The 20,809-nt window shown below is 38.0% G+C and overlaps 1 protein-coding gene across 3 annotated transcripts in view; it reads right to left on the minus strand.

Annotated features, from left to right (window-relative positions):
* Positions 1-8,100: 8,100 nt before the first annotated feature.
* The window catches only part of HEPH (hephaestin), a 95,503-nt gene continuing 82,794 nt past the window's right edge, over positions 8,101-20,809 (minus strand). For 2 of the 3 annotated variants that reach the window (XM_084789885.1, XM_084789884.1), the window contains exons 19-22: positions 20,582-20,721; positions 17,586-17,748; positions 15,322-15,366; positions 8,101-12,890 (exon numbers count right to left, since the gene is read on the minus strand). In XM_084789885.1, coding sequence (XP_084646011.1) covers positions 12,658-12,890; positions 15,322-15,366; positions 17,586-17,748; positions 20,582-20,721 — 581 coding nt within the window. In that variant the 3' untranslated portion in view covers positions 8,101-12,657. The remainder of the gene's footprint in view (positions 12,891-15,321; positions 15,367-17,585; positions 17,749-20,581; positions 20,722-20,809) is intronic. The other variant, XM_084789886.1, reaches the window with a different exon arrangement.

Here is a 20,809-nt window from a genome sequence, read left to right on the forward strand (position 1 = left end):
TCTGTGGATTGTAGTGTGATTATCCTGTATTATGTGGCTAATATCCGCTTATAAGTGAAGATATACCATGCGTGTCTTTCTTTGTCTGGGTTAACTCACTCAGGATGATCATTTCTAGTTCCATCCACTTGCCTGCAAATTTCAAGATTTCCTTGTTTTTAATAGCTGAGTAGTATTCCATTGTGTAAATGTAGGGACATCTAGGTTCTGACTATTATGAACAGTTGAGCAAATATCCTTGTCATATGGTGGAGCGTCCTTCCAGTATATGTCCAGAAGTTGTATGGCTGGTTCTTGAGGTGGAGCTATTCCCAATTTTCTGAGAAAGTGCCAGATTGATTTCCAAAGTAGTTGTATAAGTTTGCATTCCCACCAGCAATGGAGGAGTGTTCTCCTTTCTCCACGTTCTTGCCAGCATGTGCTGTCACTTGAATTTTTAAACTTAGCCATTCTAATGGATGTAAAACAGAATCTCAGAGTTGTTTTGATTTGTATTTCCCTAATGACTAGGGATGTTGAGCATTTCTTTAAGTGTTTCTCAGCCATTTGATATTCCTTTGCTGAGGATTCTGTTTAACTCTGTACACCATTTTTAATTGGATTATTTGGTTTGAATATTAGCCCTTTGTCTGATATAGAGTTGGTGAAGAATTTTTCGAGACTGTAGGCTGTTGTATTGTTCGGTTGTCAGTGTCATTTGCATTGTATAAGCGTTTCAGTTTCATGTGGTCCCATTTATTAATTGTTGATCTTAGAGCCTGAGCTAATTGCGTTCTGTTCAAGAAGTTGTCTCCTGTGCCAATGAGCTCAAGGCTTTTCCCCACGTTTTTCTTCTAAGAAATTTAGTGTGTCTGGTTTTATGCTGAACTCCTTAGTCCACTAGTCCACTTGGACTTCAATTTTGTGCAGGATGATAAATAAGGGTTTGTTTGCACTTTTCTACATCTAGACATCCAGTTATACCAGAACCATTTGTTGAAGATGCTGTCCTTTCTCCATTGTACAGTTTTGGCATCTTTATCAAAATTCAAATGTCCCTAGATGTGTGGGTTCATTTCTGGGTCTTCTTAATCATGGCTTGAGTCTGGGAAAGTATAAGGGCTTGGCTAGTTAGATGACTTACTTGCAATCTTAAAAATGAAATGATGGCAATGTGGGCAAGAATTATGTTGCATGTCTGGTCAGAAATTTATCATTCTTATCACATTAAAGAAAGTTTCAATTGCTTATAGTTCCAAACACTGACCAGAACAAAGAAGATGCAATCTGATTAGTAAGTTCTCTATTTTCTGTGCCCACCAATGGAGTTCTAGATGAAGTAATCATTGTGCATGCTATTTAGTTTCTAGGAATATTTTCATAAAAGTATATAATGAACTTTTGTCATATTCTTTTCATATCCCCCATAACCTCCATTTTATCATTTGAAACCCTCTTCCATTCATCTCTCTTCATTCCTCAGACATTTTCACTTCTACTTTTATGTCATGTGTGCATATAGGGTTGTGTCCTACTTACATAAGATCTAATAACTACAAATGAGAAAAAACTTGATAATATTTTTGTGAGTCTAACTTAATTCACTTAACGTGATTGTCTCCATTTGCTTCATTTTCCTCCAGTTGCTTCAATTTCCCAAAAGTGATAAACTTCATTTTTTATGGCTTAGAATTCTATTGCTTATGTATACCCCACATTTTCTATATCAGTTTCACTGCTGGCAGACAACTAAATTGGGCACATGACTTGGCTACCATTAATAGTGCAGAAAAATATTGGTGTGCAATAATCTCTGTGATATGTTGCCTAAAAATCCTTTGAGCAAATACCCAGGAGTGAAATAGTTAAATCATATAATATATTTATTTTTAGACTTTTTTCCTCAGAAAACCCTTATTGTTTTTCATAATGGCTGAACTAGGTTATAATTCATCAGAACTGTATAAGGATTGTTTTATGTCCACATTCTCACTGATATTTGTTGCTATTTGTTTTCTTCATGGCGCCATTCTCTTTTTAACTTCTATTTCATTTCCCTTTTTTTTTTTTCGGAGGGATGCAGTGAACTTTATTGGTGGTATTCAAATGAATAGGACTCCTAAGCTTCTCCTCTTTTTCTCAGAGTATGGAATAGAAACTGTGAGGGGTGATGCTTAGGACTGAGGGCTGAGTTGGGACAAGGACTCCTCAGCAGCTGAGGGCCTCTCTCTTGCTCTTGTGTTCTTGATAGGGTAGCTGGTCAAGGGCTTCCTACAGCTTCAAAGCCATGTAGCCCATGAGGTCCCCCACCCTGTTGCTATAGCCTTTTTCATTGTCATACCAGAAAATGAGCTTTACAAAGTTGTTATTGAAAGCAATGCCAGCCCTAGTAGCCTCAAAGTTAGAAGAGTGGGCCTCACTGTTAAAGTTGTAGGAGACAACCTGGTTTTCAGTGCAGGCCAGGACATCCTTTACCCTCAGATGCCTGCTTCACCACCTTCTTCATCTCATCATACTTGGCAGCTTTCTTCAGGCAGCACGTCAGGTCTATGACAGACACATTGGAGATAGGAACATGGAAGCTCATACCAGTGAGCTTCCTGTTTAGTGTTTTGGATGACTTTTCCCACAGCATTGGCAGCACTACTGGATGCAGGGATGATGTTGTGGGCAGCCCCGTGGCCATCATACTGCAGAGGAGCCATCCACATACTTCTGAGTAACAGTTATGGAATGAACTGTGGTTATGTGTCCTTCCACAATGCCAAACTTGTCATGGATGGCCAGAGGGCTAAGCCATTGGTGTTTCAGAAAATATTGCTGACAATCTTGAGTTGTCATACATCTCATGGTTCATACTCATCACAAACATGGGGACCCCAACCTTCTCCATGGTAGTGAAGATACCAGTAGACTCCAAAACATACTTGGCACCAGCATCACCCCATTTAATGTTGGGGTCTCTCTCCTGGAAAGCAGTGAACCCCTCTCTGTTAATGACAAGTTTCCAGTTCTCAAAATTGAGTGTGCCAATGAACTTGCTATAGGTAGAGCTGTACTGGAACATGTAGACCATGTAGCTGAGGTCAATGAAGGGGTCGTTGATGGCAGTAATATCCACTTTGCCAGAGTTAAAGGAAACCTTGGTAACCAGGCACCCAATACAGCCAAATCCATTCACTCTAACCTACACCCTCTTGTCTCAGGCATTATCCTGGCATTGTATAATAAGATGCTGCTGTCTCTGAAATGGGGAGGAGCAGAAAATTGACTTTTTAAAAATTTCTTGAAGCAGTGTTTATTTTAATAGCAAATACTACACTTCAGAATGATATTAAAGTTCTTTTAACCAAAGCATAATAATTCTAGTTTTGTCATTTATTTTTACATTAATTTAAAGGAAAACACTTATTCTCTCATCTCTCACCATATCAAATCCAAAGAGGGCTAGGAAATTATTTCAAAAGATGTGTTTCAGTATCATGAACCTGAACAAATTGCTCAGACAGTTATTGAGTACTCCAAGGACTTAGAGATTGGATGTACTTTCACAAGTGTAGCAACAACAACCTGTGATGTTGACATATTTTTAAGTATAACATGTATAAGGACCATTTTTTTCTGACCCAGAATAACAGCTCTCTCTTTTATAAATTTAGATACAGAGAAACATTTTCTACTTATCTTGAAGAGGTTTCTTTTAACAACCAATTAAGAATCTGACTATTTCAAAGTCAAACTATGTAATTCTGTTAGCATTTAGTGTAAAAACAACTTGTGAACATCAAAATATAAAATGTGGGAAGGATAAGCCAAAGGTACATTACTTAGGAAGTGATTAAAAGTATGCAGAAAAATACTTCTTTAATCACCTGTACTTGACCATTCACTTTAGATTTGAACACTCTGGAGAGCCTTACTCCTGACTTAAACATTTCTTTCCTTGCTTACTTTGTTTCTAAGGCAAAGGTTTGTTATTCAGAATTTAAGACTTACAATTGGGCCTCATTCTGTTTGCATTTCTCCTGCTTATGAACTAGAATACCTGCATCCATGTAACTCCAGTACAACTGATTTAACTTAGAAGTGCACAGAAAGCTTTCTGTTTCTTGGACAAGATGCCAACTTATTCTTGACTGTGTCTAAGGAATAATAAATGAATGCATAGCAGCTTAAGAAAACAAAGGTATTAGTCTTTGTCACTGAAATATCACACACGTTTTCTCACAGTGTCATGTGGTTCTGAAGTCCGAAGTCTTAGTCAATCAATTTACAGACACAATAGGCTTGATACTAAACGTATCCAAGGGTAGGGAGACCTTAGAGCTCCCAGTCCCCTGGGATGTCTGAGGTCTTTGTCCAAGTGTGTGTTTTGTTCACTTCGGGGTGGGGGTGTCATTTGAATCTTTCTTGTAGGAAATGTTGAAAGAAGTAGCATGCATAAGGGTAGAAAATGGAAGGCGCTCAAGACTGTAAATCCATTGGCATATCTTTGCCAATTAAATACTGAAATATTTCCAATTTGAGCAATAAGTAAGCACTGTCTCAAGATCAACAAAATGTACTCCCTTGGATAACCAATGACTCGGTGCTTAATTCTTGGCTTGGTGGAGATTCTCCTTGTCAAGAATCTTAACATCATCCTTTGGGTATGATGTATAAAGGCAAGAGCCAGATGAATTTTACAGTGACTCTAAGTCATTTAATTCCTTTGCAAGACTACAGATCTTACACAGGACTCTTCTTTTCAAGAGAGGCTTTCACATGATGTTTAGGAGCCAGATCCTAAACACCTGGGTCTTGCTCAAGTATCACAACATCCATGATTTTTTATGAATGTCAAGCAGTCATAATTAGACTTTTGTCCAGTGTAAGGAGATGTGCCTGGCCCCTAAACTAATCCAGGGACAGGAATAAGGTGTAGGGGTCTGTTGAATTTCTCCCATATGGTCATGATATTTTTAATACCTGGAGTAAGCTGGTAGAAAAACTTAGTAAGTTGTGTGTATATCAAGGAGGCAGAAAAAGAAACACATAAATGACTCCTTGCATTTCCTGGAAGGCCAGATGCACAGACTTTGAAAAGGAATTCTTTCTCTTTAAAAGTTTTTTCCTTGTTCTTCTGGATTTTTTAGATAACCATGCAAAGAGTGAAAATAGTTTTATTTCTTCTTTCCTGATCTGGACATTTTTCTTTTTCTTTTTTTATTTCCTTGGATAGGAAGCCCAGTATCATGGAAAAAGAATTTAAGTAGTAAATCTTTCATTGTATCATTTTTCAGTTCAAGTTTTTCCTGCATTACAAGTAGGGTAATTCTACTGACAGAATAAACTACGAAGTACTCTTTCTTTTGGAAGTGACTGTAGTAAACTGATACAACTATTTCCTTAACTGATTGCTGGAAATTACTAGGGCACTCATCTATACCCACTGTTTCCTTTTTGGAATATTACTAATTATTCCTTAATTTTACGTACAGAATTATTCAAATTATCCATTTCTTCTTGTATGAATTTTGCTACATTGTATATTTTAAAGTCTTGGGGGGCTATGCAAGAGGAACAACAGATGGCTTTAAAACTCGTGGAATACATCATGCTGGTTAGTACAACTATAGTGCATTGCCTTGAAGAAGCAGAACCCTGAAGACTATATGTCCTGAGAATGACATGCTATTACGGAGTTTTGTTCTGCTTGTTGCCCTCAAATCCCTTCTAATCTATAAGTTGTCTAAAGGGGGTTCCAACTGCTCATCAGGCAGTATCATTTGCACTTACAATAAAAGTGATTCAATTTTTTCAAGCATTTGTTGCAGGAGCAGATTAATGATTCATCCACCCTCAAAAAGGACTTAAAGATGTAGATTGCTAATAATCCCACCACCCTTGGAAAGATTTTGGAGATGTAGATTGTTAGTAAAGTTGGGTTAAGATATTTTTGCTAGTGGCTTTGATATAGAAAATCTTGGGAAACAATTGGAAGTTCAGAAAGGCACACTTTTAATAGTTGTGTAAGTTTTGGTTACTTTAAAAACTCAGTCACGTTATACAAACATGTTTCGGTTTTAATACCAGGTGTGGGATATGTGGCTGATCCAATTTGTCCACAGCTGATAACAGTCCCATGAGGGGGCACATAATCTTTGTCAACAGAAAACTGCCTCTTGGTTTTTGACAGTTGGAAAAAGTTTGAAAGCCCAGAGAGAGAAATAAGGGCTGCCAGATTTCTTGGAGGAAATAGTCTGAGGAAGAGAAGGCTGCTGCCTTTGCTGTTGCTGCATGAAAATCCTGATGGCAGAGATGAATCTAAAAAGCAGGAAGTTACTAAAGAGAACTACACCCCTTCTCCCCACTAACCTTCTTTCTCTCCTACCTAGTGGTGGGGTGTTGGAAGGGATTGAGTACCGAAGGGAGAAAGATATAAGAAACCAAAATAAAAATAGATTTAAAAGTAAGCCTACATAGTTGAGCTAGGGAGTTTTTGAGGTCAGGGAACAAAAACAATGGCAGCCCAACTGGTACTAGCTGACATCCTTCTCTTGCTAAAGCAGGGCTGGTGATCAAGGTGATGATTAATTTCTTGTACCCATTTTTGCATTCAGCTTCCTGATATGATTTAATAAACTGCTGTTAAGGAATAGATGTGCACCCTGAAGATTTAAAGTGAAAATGATTCATTGTTTTTATATAAAAGTTTCAATTTGTGATTCTTTGAATATTTATATAAGATTACTTTTTAAGATAAATAATAAAATAATTGATCCTTTCTTTGTAACCACAAATTGCATCCTGCCAGTAAGAAAAACTGGCTGAGAAAATTACCTTGTTTGTTTACACTTTGTTAATCTATAACAAGTTGCTTAGTTACAAATATATGTGTGTTCTTGGGAATAATTTGCCTTTCACCCATAATATGTAAAAACTTTGACCATTTGAGGGTATTGGGTAACATGTTCTACACATACTCATTGTGGTCACTCATTTAAAGAAAAATAGAATGTAACAACATTGTGACTTTTGTACTGCTTAAAAGATTTTGCTGGGATATAAGTTGTGGGAGAAAAAAATAGAATTGTTGGAACTTTACTCCATCCACCAAGTGTGTATTATGTATGTATGTGTGTGTATGTATGTATGTATGTATGTATGTATGTATGTATGCATGTATAAAGTTGTTTGAGCTTGTTAGAGCTTTGTTCCATCTATCAAATGTGTGTATGTAAAGTGGTTGCTTCTTGCTGAAGCTTGCTTCATCCACTGTGTGTGTGTGTATGTGAGAGAGACAGTGTGTGTGTGTGTGTGTGTGAGAGAGAGAGAGAGAGAGAGAGAGAGAGAGAGAGAGAGAGTGTGTATGTGTGTGTGTGTGTGTGTGAGAGAGAGAGAGAGAGAGAGAGAGAGAGAGAGAGAGAGAGAGAGAGAGAGACAGAGTGTGTGTGTATGTGTGTGTGTGTGTGTGTGTGAGAGAGAGAGAGACAGAGAGAGAGAGAGAGAGAGAGAGAGAGAGAGAGAGTGTTTCCTCAGTCTTTTCATTGGTCCCAGGGAATATTTTGTAAGCCCCAGAGAATCAAGTATTGTTTCCTCAGAGAAAAGGCTGCTGAATGATCAATCAACAACTCCACGCTCTGCCTCAATTTACCCTGGGTGTCAAAGATTATCTTTGATCTTAAGGAATTTGTATAATTCATATGTATAGGTTAGCAACATTATGGCCATAGAATTTTTCATAGCACTCAGTTATTACTATCCTTCTAATAGTCATAAGATTGATAATGATGTAGAAGTGATATAATTTGTACTATAAAGGATTTACTGATAGACTTCCTTAGGAGACATTAAGGAGACTCTTCATGATATACAGAACTGTGGATGATGGAGTGAGTCAGCTTTTCAGTCTGTAGCCCAAGCTAACTTCAAACCTTCAATGTTGTCTAAGTTGACCATGTACTCCCCCAATTTATAGTCCAAGTGTTATAGCTCTAGGTGTGTGTACCACCATATTTGGCTTTGATAATCTTTTTGATCTTCACTTGAAAATATTATGCCACTTCCAGCTTCAAGGGTTTCTAAAAGATGTCACTCAATTCAGTGTTACTCTTTGGCTATTTCCATGATTGTTTCACCTTGTTTTTTTGTTTGTTTGGTTGGTTGATTGTTTTTGTTTTTGTTTTTAATGCTGTGACTTGGGTGTTCTGGGTAGAGAATCACATGCTTCAAAGCTAACATATTATATTATCAGCCCTGATGCCCTATCTACTGATTTCCTCTTTCTCCTTCTGTTGCTGCTTTAATTATCTCCAGGGTCTACTTATCTTCATGGAGATCTAATTGTACAATATGTTTTCAAACTAGAGGTTTAATTATGTTTTTGAAATCTCACCTTTCTGTGTAGAAAATCAATTGTAAGTCTAGAGAGAATTGGAGATAAACAGCAGGAAAAGAGTACAATAGTTCAGGCAATGAATGGTTTTGAATTTTTTGTCCTGTTCGTTTTGAGAAACAGGATCATTCAGTAGCCCAAGCTGGTCTGGAGCTCACTATAAACTCTAGGCTGACTTTGAACTTGTGGTCTTTTATATCTCAGTGATCAGATTATATGCATAAGACACCATATGCCTAAGTTAACAAATGGCTAAGCTTTTCACTGAAGTGGATATCAATAAAGAGATAAACAAAGATATTTTGAGTCTGGCAAGATGGCCCATTAGGACATGGGGCTGCATGTCTTTGATGCTTTTGCCTGCTTTAGGGTCCCTTGTGCTTATACTGGGTTGCCTCATTCACCCTTAATATGAAGGGAGGCTCCTAGTCTTATTGCAACTGGACATGCAACATTTGGTTAAGATCCCTTGGAGGCCTGCCTTTGTCTCGGGGGTGGGGGGAGGAATGGAAGAGAAGCGGAGACTGGGGGGAGGCCTAGGATGAGAGGAGGGAGGAGGCTGCATTCTGGGTATAATGTATGAGAGAAAAAACCAGAAAAAAAAGATTGACCATTGGGCAAAGGTATTTGTCATGCAAGCCTGATAACATGAGTTCAATTCCCAGAACCCATAGTGAGGGCTAGGGGACACATTGTTTTCTGACATCTACATATATTCTCTGAAATGATAATTTAAACAAAATAGTTGGAAAATAAACTGTTCTAACAATATTCTGGAAAAGAAAACAAACATGTCGTAATGTTGTGTTGATGTTGGAAACTTCTGGCTTGAGCAATGAATAGGGTGGGAATACTATTTAATACTTCTTTCGCATAGTACCTCCCTATATCCATATTTGTAACAACTTCCTATGAAAAGTACACCCTTTTATAAAATACAAACTCTAAGATTCCATTTTGATTGGTGGTATAACAAAGAACAAAATGCATTATGATTGGCTACAGAGATGGTTCATTGGTTAAGAGCAAGTCCTGCACACATAGGGGGCCCAAGTTCAATTCCCAATACCTACATTCAATAGATTGCAACCATCTTTTAGCTCCAGCTTCAGGGGATCTAATGCCTCTAACTTTGCTCCATCTCTCCCACACATAGTTAAAAATAATTTTAAAAAGAAGCCTCTTAAAATGAATGCACCATGCCATACCTATTCCTACAAACTAAGGACTTCTGATCTATATATAAGTTATAAGATTAATTGACTGGCTTCCCCAGAATAGACTTGATTTTCATTAATCTCCACATATACAACAGGCTAAATGGTGGGAAAAGGCTCTGCTGCTGATAAATTTATCAACTTGCAAAGTTTTAAATACTAACACTTGAATTGTTGTAGAAGAAACTCAAAGTGCTAAAACTTATAAAGGACTCAATACTAGATTTTGCTTAGAAGAGATTAAGCCACACAAGTAAAACTTAGCCTAAGGAGTACTACCTCCAAACACCTCAAAAACAAGTCCACCAGGAGTGTTACAAATAAGTACAATTTAGGATGCTAGGATGTGAATGTTTGTTTACCAGAACTGACCAGACATTGGGCTCTGATTTCTATACAGAAGATAAACTTCTGAAGGGCAGCTGGAATTAGAGCAGCATAGGGTCACAGACATTGTTAAGTTCTAGTCTGCCATTAAGTTCCCTATGTTCTCATTAGGAAAAAATATAATTCTGTTACAGGGAGCCCACCAGAGACTAGTCAGATAGAGGTTCTAGCCCATTGAAAGTCTTTATTCCAGTCAGCTGGGGCTACTCTCAGGTATTCAGGACCCAAGCATATACTGAAGTTTAGAGAAAGGGGCTCTTAAAGGCAAAGCTATATCCTGCTATCATGCTCAGAAGCTGCAAGGAGAAGTTTTATGCAAATAAGGAGTTTAACAGAAGCTAAGAGAAGCAGTTAACTTGATGGGGAGGTTTGCACAAGTAGGCAGTTTACTAGAAGTAAAGATAGATTAGCTGGAGCACCTTGACCTCAGGTTTCTAGGACAGAACTAGGTAATTTTCCACAGCACTTTCCATCAATGAGATCAAATTCTAGTCAAACCTAAAACAGCTTTCGCAAAAATACAAGATGGCAAGACATCTTTACTGTCTTGCGCTGTCACAATTCTGCTATATGGGCAGTATGACCCTGGGAAACAACTATTCAAAAAGGAATAACATTGGCATACTTAAAACAATTATGGCAATATCTTTGCTATGTGAATCTCATATCTACCTAAGTGGCCAGACTTGTAGTCTCCTGGCTGTTTAAATTGTTCGAAGTGTAATCTTGGGACAGGACTGAAAAAGATTTAAGGATAACAGTGTTTGTGGGATGCGTAAACCTAAGGTGTAGATGTTAATAAAATCTTCCATCCATTTCCAACTCTTATTTAGGTATCAGCCACGGTCAGCCACATGCACTTTGATTAAGAACCTTTACTTTATCTTTCTAAGTGAACAGAGTGGTTTCTCACTGAGAAGGCATATTTTCTATAACACACAATACTGAGTAATTAACATGCTCCTTCATATCTCTCATCCCTAGATTTCCAAAAACTTTCCCGAAAGCCACTGACCATGAACAAACAAAATGCATTATTCTGGTTTTTGTTTTCATCTCTGACCTGTAACATTTTATAGCAACTGGAATCTAACACTGTGGCTTGCTAACTAAGTATACAAGTTGCTAGGCAACCTCACAGTTTGAAATCAAGTGGGTAAGAAAGACAAAGAACAGTAGGAGTGACAAGGGAGAATAAAATGTTTTTGGAGACAAATAAATGAAAATTTGAGTCGAGTCGCCACTCAGTTTTCAGCTGAGTTACCTTATGTAAAATCATTTAATCTCCACTTTAATGAACCAAGGCAAGTCCAGTCCAATCAGGAATTAAAACACTTTGCTATTTGTCAGAAGATCACTATGCATTTCTGTTATTACCTTGTTTTCTGTTTTGTTTCCTTTGTGCTGTTTTTTTTTTCTAACCCAGGGACTCTCCTATATTAGGCTATCACTTTACCACTGAGCTATACCCCCATCCCATTGCTATTATCATTACTCTACATGATGTTCCTTCTGTTCTTCATTTGCCATGTGGAAACTATAGGGAGAATGGGCTAGTTTACCCCATTCCTAATTTCTTGTCTATACTTTCTGATCAAAATATCAGAGAGGAAACAAAGGGATATTGCTGGAAGGTGCAGGGAGGAAGGGTTTTGTTCTATAAAGAGGTTTATAAATTACAAGCACATCTCTTATATTCACATAGCCACCCCACCCACCAAGTAACCATGCATGCACCTACTTCTCTTTGCCCAGAGGACAGGTATGATTCTTGTTTCAGTACCTTCTGTGGCCACTTTTCTCAGCATTCCAAAAAAACTTAGCATCCATAGAACTTCTCCTCTAGGATGTTACCGCTCTGACATGGAGACTTACTTTGAGAGAGCACAGAATTCTTGAAGATCCATAAAGATTATATACATCTACAATATGCCTCCCCAGATCCTTGAAATTCTCTTGTAATCCCAACTCCTAGTAGCCACAGGAATCATCACAACCACCAAACTCATTATTCCAATCTTTTAATAAGTACTTTAATAGACAAGATTTGCTATCTCAAACATGGAGAGGACACTCAAAGTTCATTTTAGTTCTACTGTGTAGAAACCTGAAGAACTGTTTTACAGGTGTTTCTAGTTCCAGAGGTTGTAGGTACACATGACAACCACAACCCATTCATTTATTTCTCTAAAAGTCCATTGCCAAAGATAAAGTAAAATTTAGATTCCCACTCCCAGCCCTACCTCTCATTTTTCATCTTGCCTATGTCCTTGGTCTTTTATTTAGTTATGGGTTATCTTTCTGCTTCATCATTTGGCCTCAATTAAGAGTCCATTTGTCAATCTAGGTACCTGAATTATAAACCTAATTAGATAGCTTTTTCTTGGTATCTCTTCTGTGAGAATAATTATGTTCTAGGAATTTCTGTACCTTCCAGTGCCCAAGGGTGACATATCCTCACTGCTAAAATTTGTATACAAAACAGCTGCCACAGGTTGCAAGGAAAATAAAGAAAATGTGAAGCATATGATTTACATGTAAATAAATAAAGAAATACCCAGATAATTTTGATTCCATCCTCTGCCTCTCCACTATCCCTCCCACTTTGACAAAAGAGTTTGCTGCTAGTACATGGCTTCTAGAAACATGAGGTACATCGCAGATGTGTTTTCTGAAGATATCTTCAGGCTTCATCTATTACTGCTTAAGAGAGAGGAGCTTGAAGCTGTCATCAAGAATGGACCTTCTGTTGCGCCGAAGCTTTCTTTGTCGATGCTGGTACCAGACTATACCACCAAGGGCCAGAGCAATGAGCAGTAGAACCACACATATGGCAATCAAAACAGAAGACAGAATCTCGACATTCTTTACGGGGATTGCCATGCCCAGAATCTTCACATTTCCTTCTTCAATGTCCCTTAAGATCACTGCTGAAATGGACAAAGAGGAAGAGGATACCTTTACGTGAGGTTATCTTTTACAAACGTATCCTAGAAAAAGCAGGTCCACGAGAGTAGGACAGATTTGTCTCCATCCTTCAAAATACCAGCTGACAAAAATAGATTTTAAATTTATAATCAGATTATTATAATATCACAGATGGAAACTCTCCTTGACAATCAATGATGTACCTATTCTGTTTGCCCATTGTAAGACCTAAGAGTCGCTAAAGAATCTTAAAATCTTGTGGTATTTAAAAAATTAATAATTAGACTTGGTCTGCATGGACTTAAGGGGTAGCTAGGAGAAATGCATGAAATTTCCTTAAGAACACTGAGTCAAATTCAGCTTCCCAGTGCTCATTTTGACCATCAGACTGTGACAGATTGCCACCATATCATCTGGACACCCACATTTGTGAATCACGTTAATAGCAATTCCATATAGATCTTTCATGGTGATTATGATAGTTTCTGTCATATAAACATGCCATTGTCTTCAAAGGATCTGTAAGTCAAAGCTCAGAATTTGAAGTTACATCTTCCAACAACCCTCTCAGTTGGGCTCTAAATCTCATTTCTAGTTTTATTTGCTAATATTCAACCATCAAACCCCAATCTTTAGTTCCATAAATGATGATACTTTTATAGGTTATGTCTTTGTTCATGCTTCTTACTTTGCCTGCATATTTTCTTCCTTTTTCTCACCTTTCTAGCTCCAAGTGAAAATCATTTGGACAAGTAATAGTACCTTCTAGGTTCCCAAATTGCTTATATTCTTTCTGAACTTAAGGTTTATCTAGTCTGTAACCTAGGCCTAAGTGACCAAATCCCTCATGAATCTTAGCTTGCTCTTTTTGTAAAAATAAAGAGAATGGTAACCATGCCTAACAAAGGGGATTATTATCAAATTTAAATGAGCTAATAATATTCATGGATCATTTACCAGGGCACCTGGTAAATAGCAAATATACAGTAATAATAAGATAGTATTGTTATTTACCCTTTCTGTGCATGGCATCTAGCATTACAATTATTGTTTCTGATCCTCATTCCATTTTTAAGCACTAGAAAGTAGCAATTATGTCCTTTTTGTGCCCTTGGTAATTGACACTTGGTTGATGAATGCATTGGATGAATAAATGTTTTTCAGAACTCAAAAAAGATAAGTTCAAATAGGAACTGAAAAGCATACTGGTTCTGAGTTTACATTCTGGCATTTTTTCCCTTGTGACACTGAACAAAATTTTAATTTGTTTTGACAGTTTTTTTCAGGTAAGAGTTTTTGAAAAATGCATACATAGTACACACACATATATATACAACTATGCACATAATGTATACACATATGCACGTGCACAAATATATATGCATGTACTATGTATGTGTGTATCCATGAACACATATATAACAACTGATAAATGTGCAAGTGTATGTATACATATATAGGCATCTACATGCACACACACATATATGACATTAGATTACTTGAATTGAAGGAGATATAATCTAAGTTCTGTCGTTTCAATGTTACTTTACCGCTCTCCAACCTCTCCAGGATATATCCCTGTCCATGGTTAGCAGTTCATGAGAAACTTAGGTAGATCATTGGGATTTTACTAACGAAAAATTGGTTTTCAGTAGAGCTGAAAACTCCAGAGTACACTGATATGCTTTAGTGTCTTTTTATGTATGTTTTTTTAAAAAGCTTTTGGGATACAGTCTCACTATGAGTCTAGCCTTGCCTGGAACCTCTGGTTCTCCTGCTCCACTTCCCAAGTGTGGGGGATATCAGACATGATAGCACATCTGTATCTAATAGCCCTTGTACCACACAACTTTCTGAACTTTTGGTAAAAGGCAAAAGGAACAAAGAATGAAAGGAAAAGTTTGACCTAGACACTATAGGAAAAACTTCTTTACTTTCTCAAAGAGAAAAGAAATGGATGTTCCCAAGTTACACTTGCTTGGTATTCCAAAAACAAAAGGAAAAAGAATAAAAGTAGTTGTTGACAGATGTCTAGTATTTGTTCTAATCTCACATTGTCCATATAGGAATCTTTGTTTCTGCTATAACTCTTTCAGGTCTAACCCACAGGATTTGGAATTTCCTTCTCCCTCATAAAATGGTTTGGAAGCTAGTAGCACAGCTTCCTAACTGAGGATGTGATTGTTTTCCCAAGCTCCAAAGGTTTTGGGGAACACATGAAACAGATAAACACATTGAGGGTAACTATATTGTAGCTCTATGTCACTGGCTTCTGACATCTGACAAAAAGTCTTAAGGTGCTATATTTAGTTGCCCAAGTATAGTTATGCTAGAATTATCTCATATTACACACACACACACATACACACACACATGCGCGCATGCACATACTCCACATGTAACTTTCCAGTGTAGGTATATCATCCTACATACCTTTTCCAATCTCTTTGGTAATGGTAGTCATAGTACTGAAATGTTCTGTGGGAAAAAGACAAAATGTTGATCCTATTATTCTTTGCACCAATCTATAGGATTTCTATGGGATATTTACATTACTTGAAGCAATTTCTTTTAGGAATTTGCTACTTTATTAAGGTTTCTCTGATAGAATTTGGAATCTGCTCTAACAGAGCAAAGGAATTCATGCCTGGTACTTTAAACATAGTAAAAAAAAAAAAAAAAAAACGAGCAGGGCAGATCATAGGTCCTGTGTGGTAGGGGGTACAGAATACTGTCTTTTAGCAAATTAAGATAGCATCAAGCAACCTCCTAAATGGTTACATTTATCCTTGTAGATATATTATATTCTCAGCCTTAATAAATACAAAATAATTATACTTTTTCCCCATCTTTTTTAAAACTCTTCTCTTGATTGTCATGTTAGCATAGGTAAGTAGAGCAAAATGGAATCATTCATATTGAATAAACAAACAAAACCACAGTTTACAAGTTATGGGTTGAATCTTCTCAGAAAATAATTTGAAGTACTCTGATAATACATGTTAAAATGGTCTCATATTTTGTATGGTACATATATGAGGGTGACTTATTATAATTTAAGAAGAAGGCCTGTTTTCTTGACTCTACAGCACCATGATGGTATGTCCTCTGGTCTATGGACATCTGGGTTCCAGGGAATTGTACCAGTGTAATAAATAAAAAGCAGCACAAGCAATATTCTAGTATTATTGTTTACCCAAAAAATTAGTGATACAAGAAATCATATGTATTATCATCTTGTCTTCTTCCATTAAATGAAGAGCTGATTTATATTCTCCACTCTAGTTTTCTAAGTCTGTTTGAATGGCCAACGATATCTTCCTTCTCTTTGTGTTTTGATAGATCAATGGCTATCAATCTCAGAATACTTACTCTAATATCACTATTTTCCAAAACATTTATATACATATAAGTAACATTATATGGACTGAGCAGGTTATAATGAAGAAAATATATATACATGTGTGTAATAATTGATGGAAAAGAGTTCATGAACTCGCAACAGAATCAGGAGAACTATATGCAAGGGTTTGGAGGGAGGAAAGAGAATGAGAAAATGCTGCAATTATATTGTAATGTCAAGACCAAAAGCAAAGTACAAAAAAATATATGTTGATCCAATGAGACCCTATTTAACTTCTTGGTAGAGAGTATCATGCTGGTAGCTGGACACAGTTCATGTAGAAGAGGAGTAAGACATTTAATATTTAACTTACTTGGATAATCCTTAAGAACTACCATTCACGACCTTCACAAAAGCGTGATTTAAGTATCCACTAGAATTATTTTCTTCTCTTTATAAAAAGACTTACTGGGATCTGGGGGTATGGAACAGTGAGCATGTGTTTAACACATGTGAGGTCCTAGTTTCAATCCTAACACTTTTTCTAAAAAGTACAAAAAACAAAACAACTGATTCATGACCCCAGCCTGACCTTGGAAAGGAAGAAGAAAGGAGTACAAGAAGAGACAAAGGGCAAGTAGAAGGCACAAGTAGAATTTTAGACGTTCTATCATTTCCTTGGTGTAGGAAGAGACTGGAGAGATGGTGTGCCAAAATTCCTGTGATCTCTGGCTACAGTACATCCAGGAGCTCTCTTACATTGGAGGAACAATACAAATTGGACTTGCCTACCAGGAAAGAAGAATGAGGACAGGTTTTTTAAGGCTAGTATGTAAATGCAATGCTTTTTAAAGATGGGTAAGATAATATCTGGGTAGCTTTTGTCTCCTGCAGCAGTCCAACTTTCACCTGGGTATGCTCCCCTCTAGGAATTTACTATTGGGGTCTCTGGGTATCTCTGACATGTTCTGATGGAATTGACTGACTTGTAAATGTTTTGGTATTTAATTTTTATTCACTTGTTTTATTTTTAATTTTGTGTATGGATAAGTGGAGAGAGAGAGAGAGAGAGAGAGAGAGAGAGAGAGAGAGAGAGAGAGAGAGAGAGAGAGATGCATGCATGTCCGTGTGGGCTGTATATATATTCACATGTGTTTGTGGAGGTATGTGTGCTCATGCCCATGCATTCAAATGTTAGAGGAGGACTGGATGCCTTTCTCTAGTGCTTGCCACTATTTTTTCCTTGACAGAATCTCCTATTGAATCCAGGACTTGCTGTTTGGCATAGTTGTCTTGTTTCTATGGATTGCACAAAAGGTTAGAAAATGACACACTTAGGGGATTTGGATCTTACCTTCATGAGACAAGACAGTAAAGATGGTTTCCATGCCTGCATGAACATGGTCAGTCACGTGGCAGTGCATAAGCCATGTCCCAGGGTTGCTGGCTACCATCTCCACAACCTCAAATGTTCCTGGAAAGAGATCTACCACATCGGCCCGGTAACTGTGCCCATTCTGCAAGAAAGATAGGGAGAAGAACTGAAAATTATAGAAATCAATTTACCGTTTATAGGAGCTAAAATGTATGATGTCCTTTTTAGGCTTTTTTGTTTTGTTTTGATTTTCAAGACAGGGTTTCTCCTTGTAGCAGACTGGCCTTTAACTCAGAGATCTGCCTGTCTGTGCCTCCAGAGTGCTGGGATTAAAAAGCCCATTAGTTCCTCGCCCATTTTCAAATCTTAAGACTCCATAATGTCTGTACCAAACTTCGAAGGTTTGTTTTACTTATCTTTCTTAGAATAAAATCTTGCAAACTAAAAGAACAGATATCTCTTCTCCTCCTACCTTTCATAAAGTGCTACAGCAGAAATTAAACACTACCAAACCAAATAACCCAATTAAGAAATGGGGCTCAGAATTAAACAGAGAATTCTCAACAGAGGAATATCGAATGGCTGAGAAACAATTAAAGAAATGCTCAACGTCCTTAGTCATCAGAGAAATGCAAAACAAAACCACTCTGAGATTCCATCTTACATCCATCAGAATGGCTAAGATCAAAAACTCAAGTGACAGCACATGCTGGCGAGGATGTGGACAAAGGGGAACACTCCTTCATTGCTGGTGGGAGTGCAAACTTGTGCAACCACTTTGGAAATCCATCTGGCATTTTCTCAGAAAACTGGGAATAGGGCTACCTCAAGACCCAGCTATTTCACTCCTTGGAATATACCCAAAAGATTCTCCACCACACAACAAGGACATATGATCAACCATGTTCATAGCAGCCTTATTCGTAATAGCCAGAATCTGGAAACGACCTAAATGTCCCTCAGTCGAAGAATGGATAAAGAAACTGTGGTACATTTAAGCTATGGAATACGGCCCAGCTATTAAAAACAAGGAAATCTTGAAACTTTCAGGCAAATGGATGGAACTAGAAATGATCATCCTGAGTGAGTTAACCCAGACTCAGAAAGGTACACATAGTATACACTCACTTATAAGTGGACACTAGCCCAACAGGGATGTCCCCTGAAAGTCTTCACTTAGCAGGAGATTGGGATAGATACTGGGACTTTCTAGAGGGACTCCAGGTAAGAGAGGTATGGGAGAATGGGGAAATAGAAGGCTCCAGAGGGTCCTAGAAACCTACAAGAAGATCATCAAGGCTGGCAGATCTGGACCCATGGCATCTGCTCAAATTACTGTACCAACTAAGGACAATGCATGCAGTAAAACTAGACTCCCTATTCAGATCTAGCTAATGGGCAGCATATTCTCCACATTTGTGTGGAAAGCAGGGACTGACTCTGATATGAACTCTGGTGGCCCCTATTTGACCACTTCCCCTTGGTGGGGAGGCCTGGTGGCACTCAGAAGAAGGGTAAGCAGGCTACCAGGATGAGACCTGATAGGCTGTGATCATATGGTGGGGGAGAAGGGCCCCTTCTGTCACAGGCCTAGGGGAGGGGAACAGAGTGAAAGAGGGATGGGGAATGGGAAGATACAAGTGAGGGGATAACAATTGAGATGTATTTGGAATAAATTACATAAATAAATAAATAAAAAGAAAGATGTTGTTATAAGTTGGTTTAGAGGGTTCAAACCTAATTTCTCTGAAATTTTCCATAAGCTAAAATTTGGAGGGTCTAGATTGCTCTGTGAAGGGTCCACATTTTTCCTTTAGATGTGAATTCAGCTTAGTTACTCCTTCTTGCCAAGACTTTGATCTAGACTAGATCTCTAAGTCTACAACAATGCCTCTAATTCTGTGTTCTTTTTCTAAGATTAAAACTTTTTTAGAATCATACATTGTTGCTGAACTTAAATTCTTGTTCCAATTGATTAAACTTTCAGGGATTCTAAGAATATTTCAAATTCTTGCTCTTAAGATCAGGCCTGGCCCAACCCAAGACCCACCCCATGGAAGAGTGCCAACCCCTTACACTATTAATGATACTTAACTATGCTTGAGGACAGGAGCCTAGGAGAGTTGTCCTCTTAGAGGCTCCATCCAGGAGTGGATCAAAACAGATGCTGAAACTCACAGCCAAATATTGGGTGAAACATAGGGAGTCTTGTAGAAAAGTGGTGGAAAGATAAAAGGACAAGATAAAAGGAAAGATAAGAGGTGACAAGAGCTCCACAATAAGACCAACAGAGGCAACTAACGAGGGCCTAGAGGGGCCTGTGCATTCTGAAACGCCAACCAAAGACTATGCATGAACTAGACCAAGGTCCTCTACACAGATGTAGCCAATGGAAAGCTCAGGCTTCATGTGTGTCTACTAGTAAGGATAGCAGAGGCTGTCCTTGACATGGACTCTGTTGCCTGCTTTCTGACCATATCCCCCTGGCAAGGCTGCCTTGCCAGGCCACAGGGGAAGAGGAAGAACTCAGTCCTGATGAGACTTGATGAGCTCCGGTGGATGGACAGGGGGCCTCCTATTTTCCTAGGAATAAGGGATGGGAAGTAAGGGAGGGAGGGTAGGGATGGGAGGACAGGAGGGAGGGTGCTAAATCCTGAATGTAAAGTAAATTAATTAATTAATTAAAAACTATTGCTAATTAAATTGAAAGTCTTTGACTCAGATACAGCAACACTGACTCCTTCCATCTACTTTACCTTATAAATGGGGCATTCTCTTACTTATCAGAAGGAAAAGCCAAATCCTAGAAGTGGTTACTTTTGGATATCCAATTGATTACAATCCCCCCATCCAGTGTTCTATAAGGACTTTCATACTCCTTGACTATTACCTTGTTCATTGCCATTACCTTCTGCATTGGTTCTTAAGGCATTCTTTAACTACCCCTGAGGGGCTCATCCACATTTTCAGCTCACCTGATAGAGGAAACTCTCTGCATGGAAATGTACAGTGTGAATATCAGTATCTTGGCCCATGGCTAGCATGTACCAGGCTACTCGTTCTCCTTGGTATACAGTAAGACCCTTGAGGTTAGCATAGAGTTTCCCATTGATGGCTGTAAAAGAAAAAAATCCCCTCATATATTTTCTTTAATTTAAAATTTGCCAATGCCCTAGGTCTATTTCCTATTGTTTCTGATGATA

This window comes from Acomys minous (genome assembly GCF_964271855.1).
Source record: "Acomys minous genome assembly, chromosome: 7".
Classification (NCBI taxonomy): Eukaryota; Metazoa; Chordata; class Mammalia; order Rodentia; family Muridae; genus Acomys; species Acomys minous.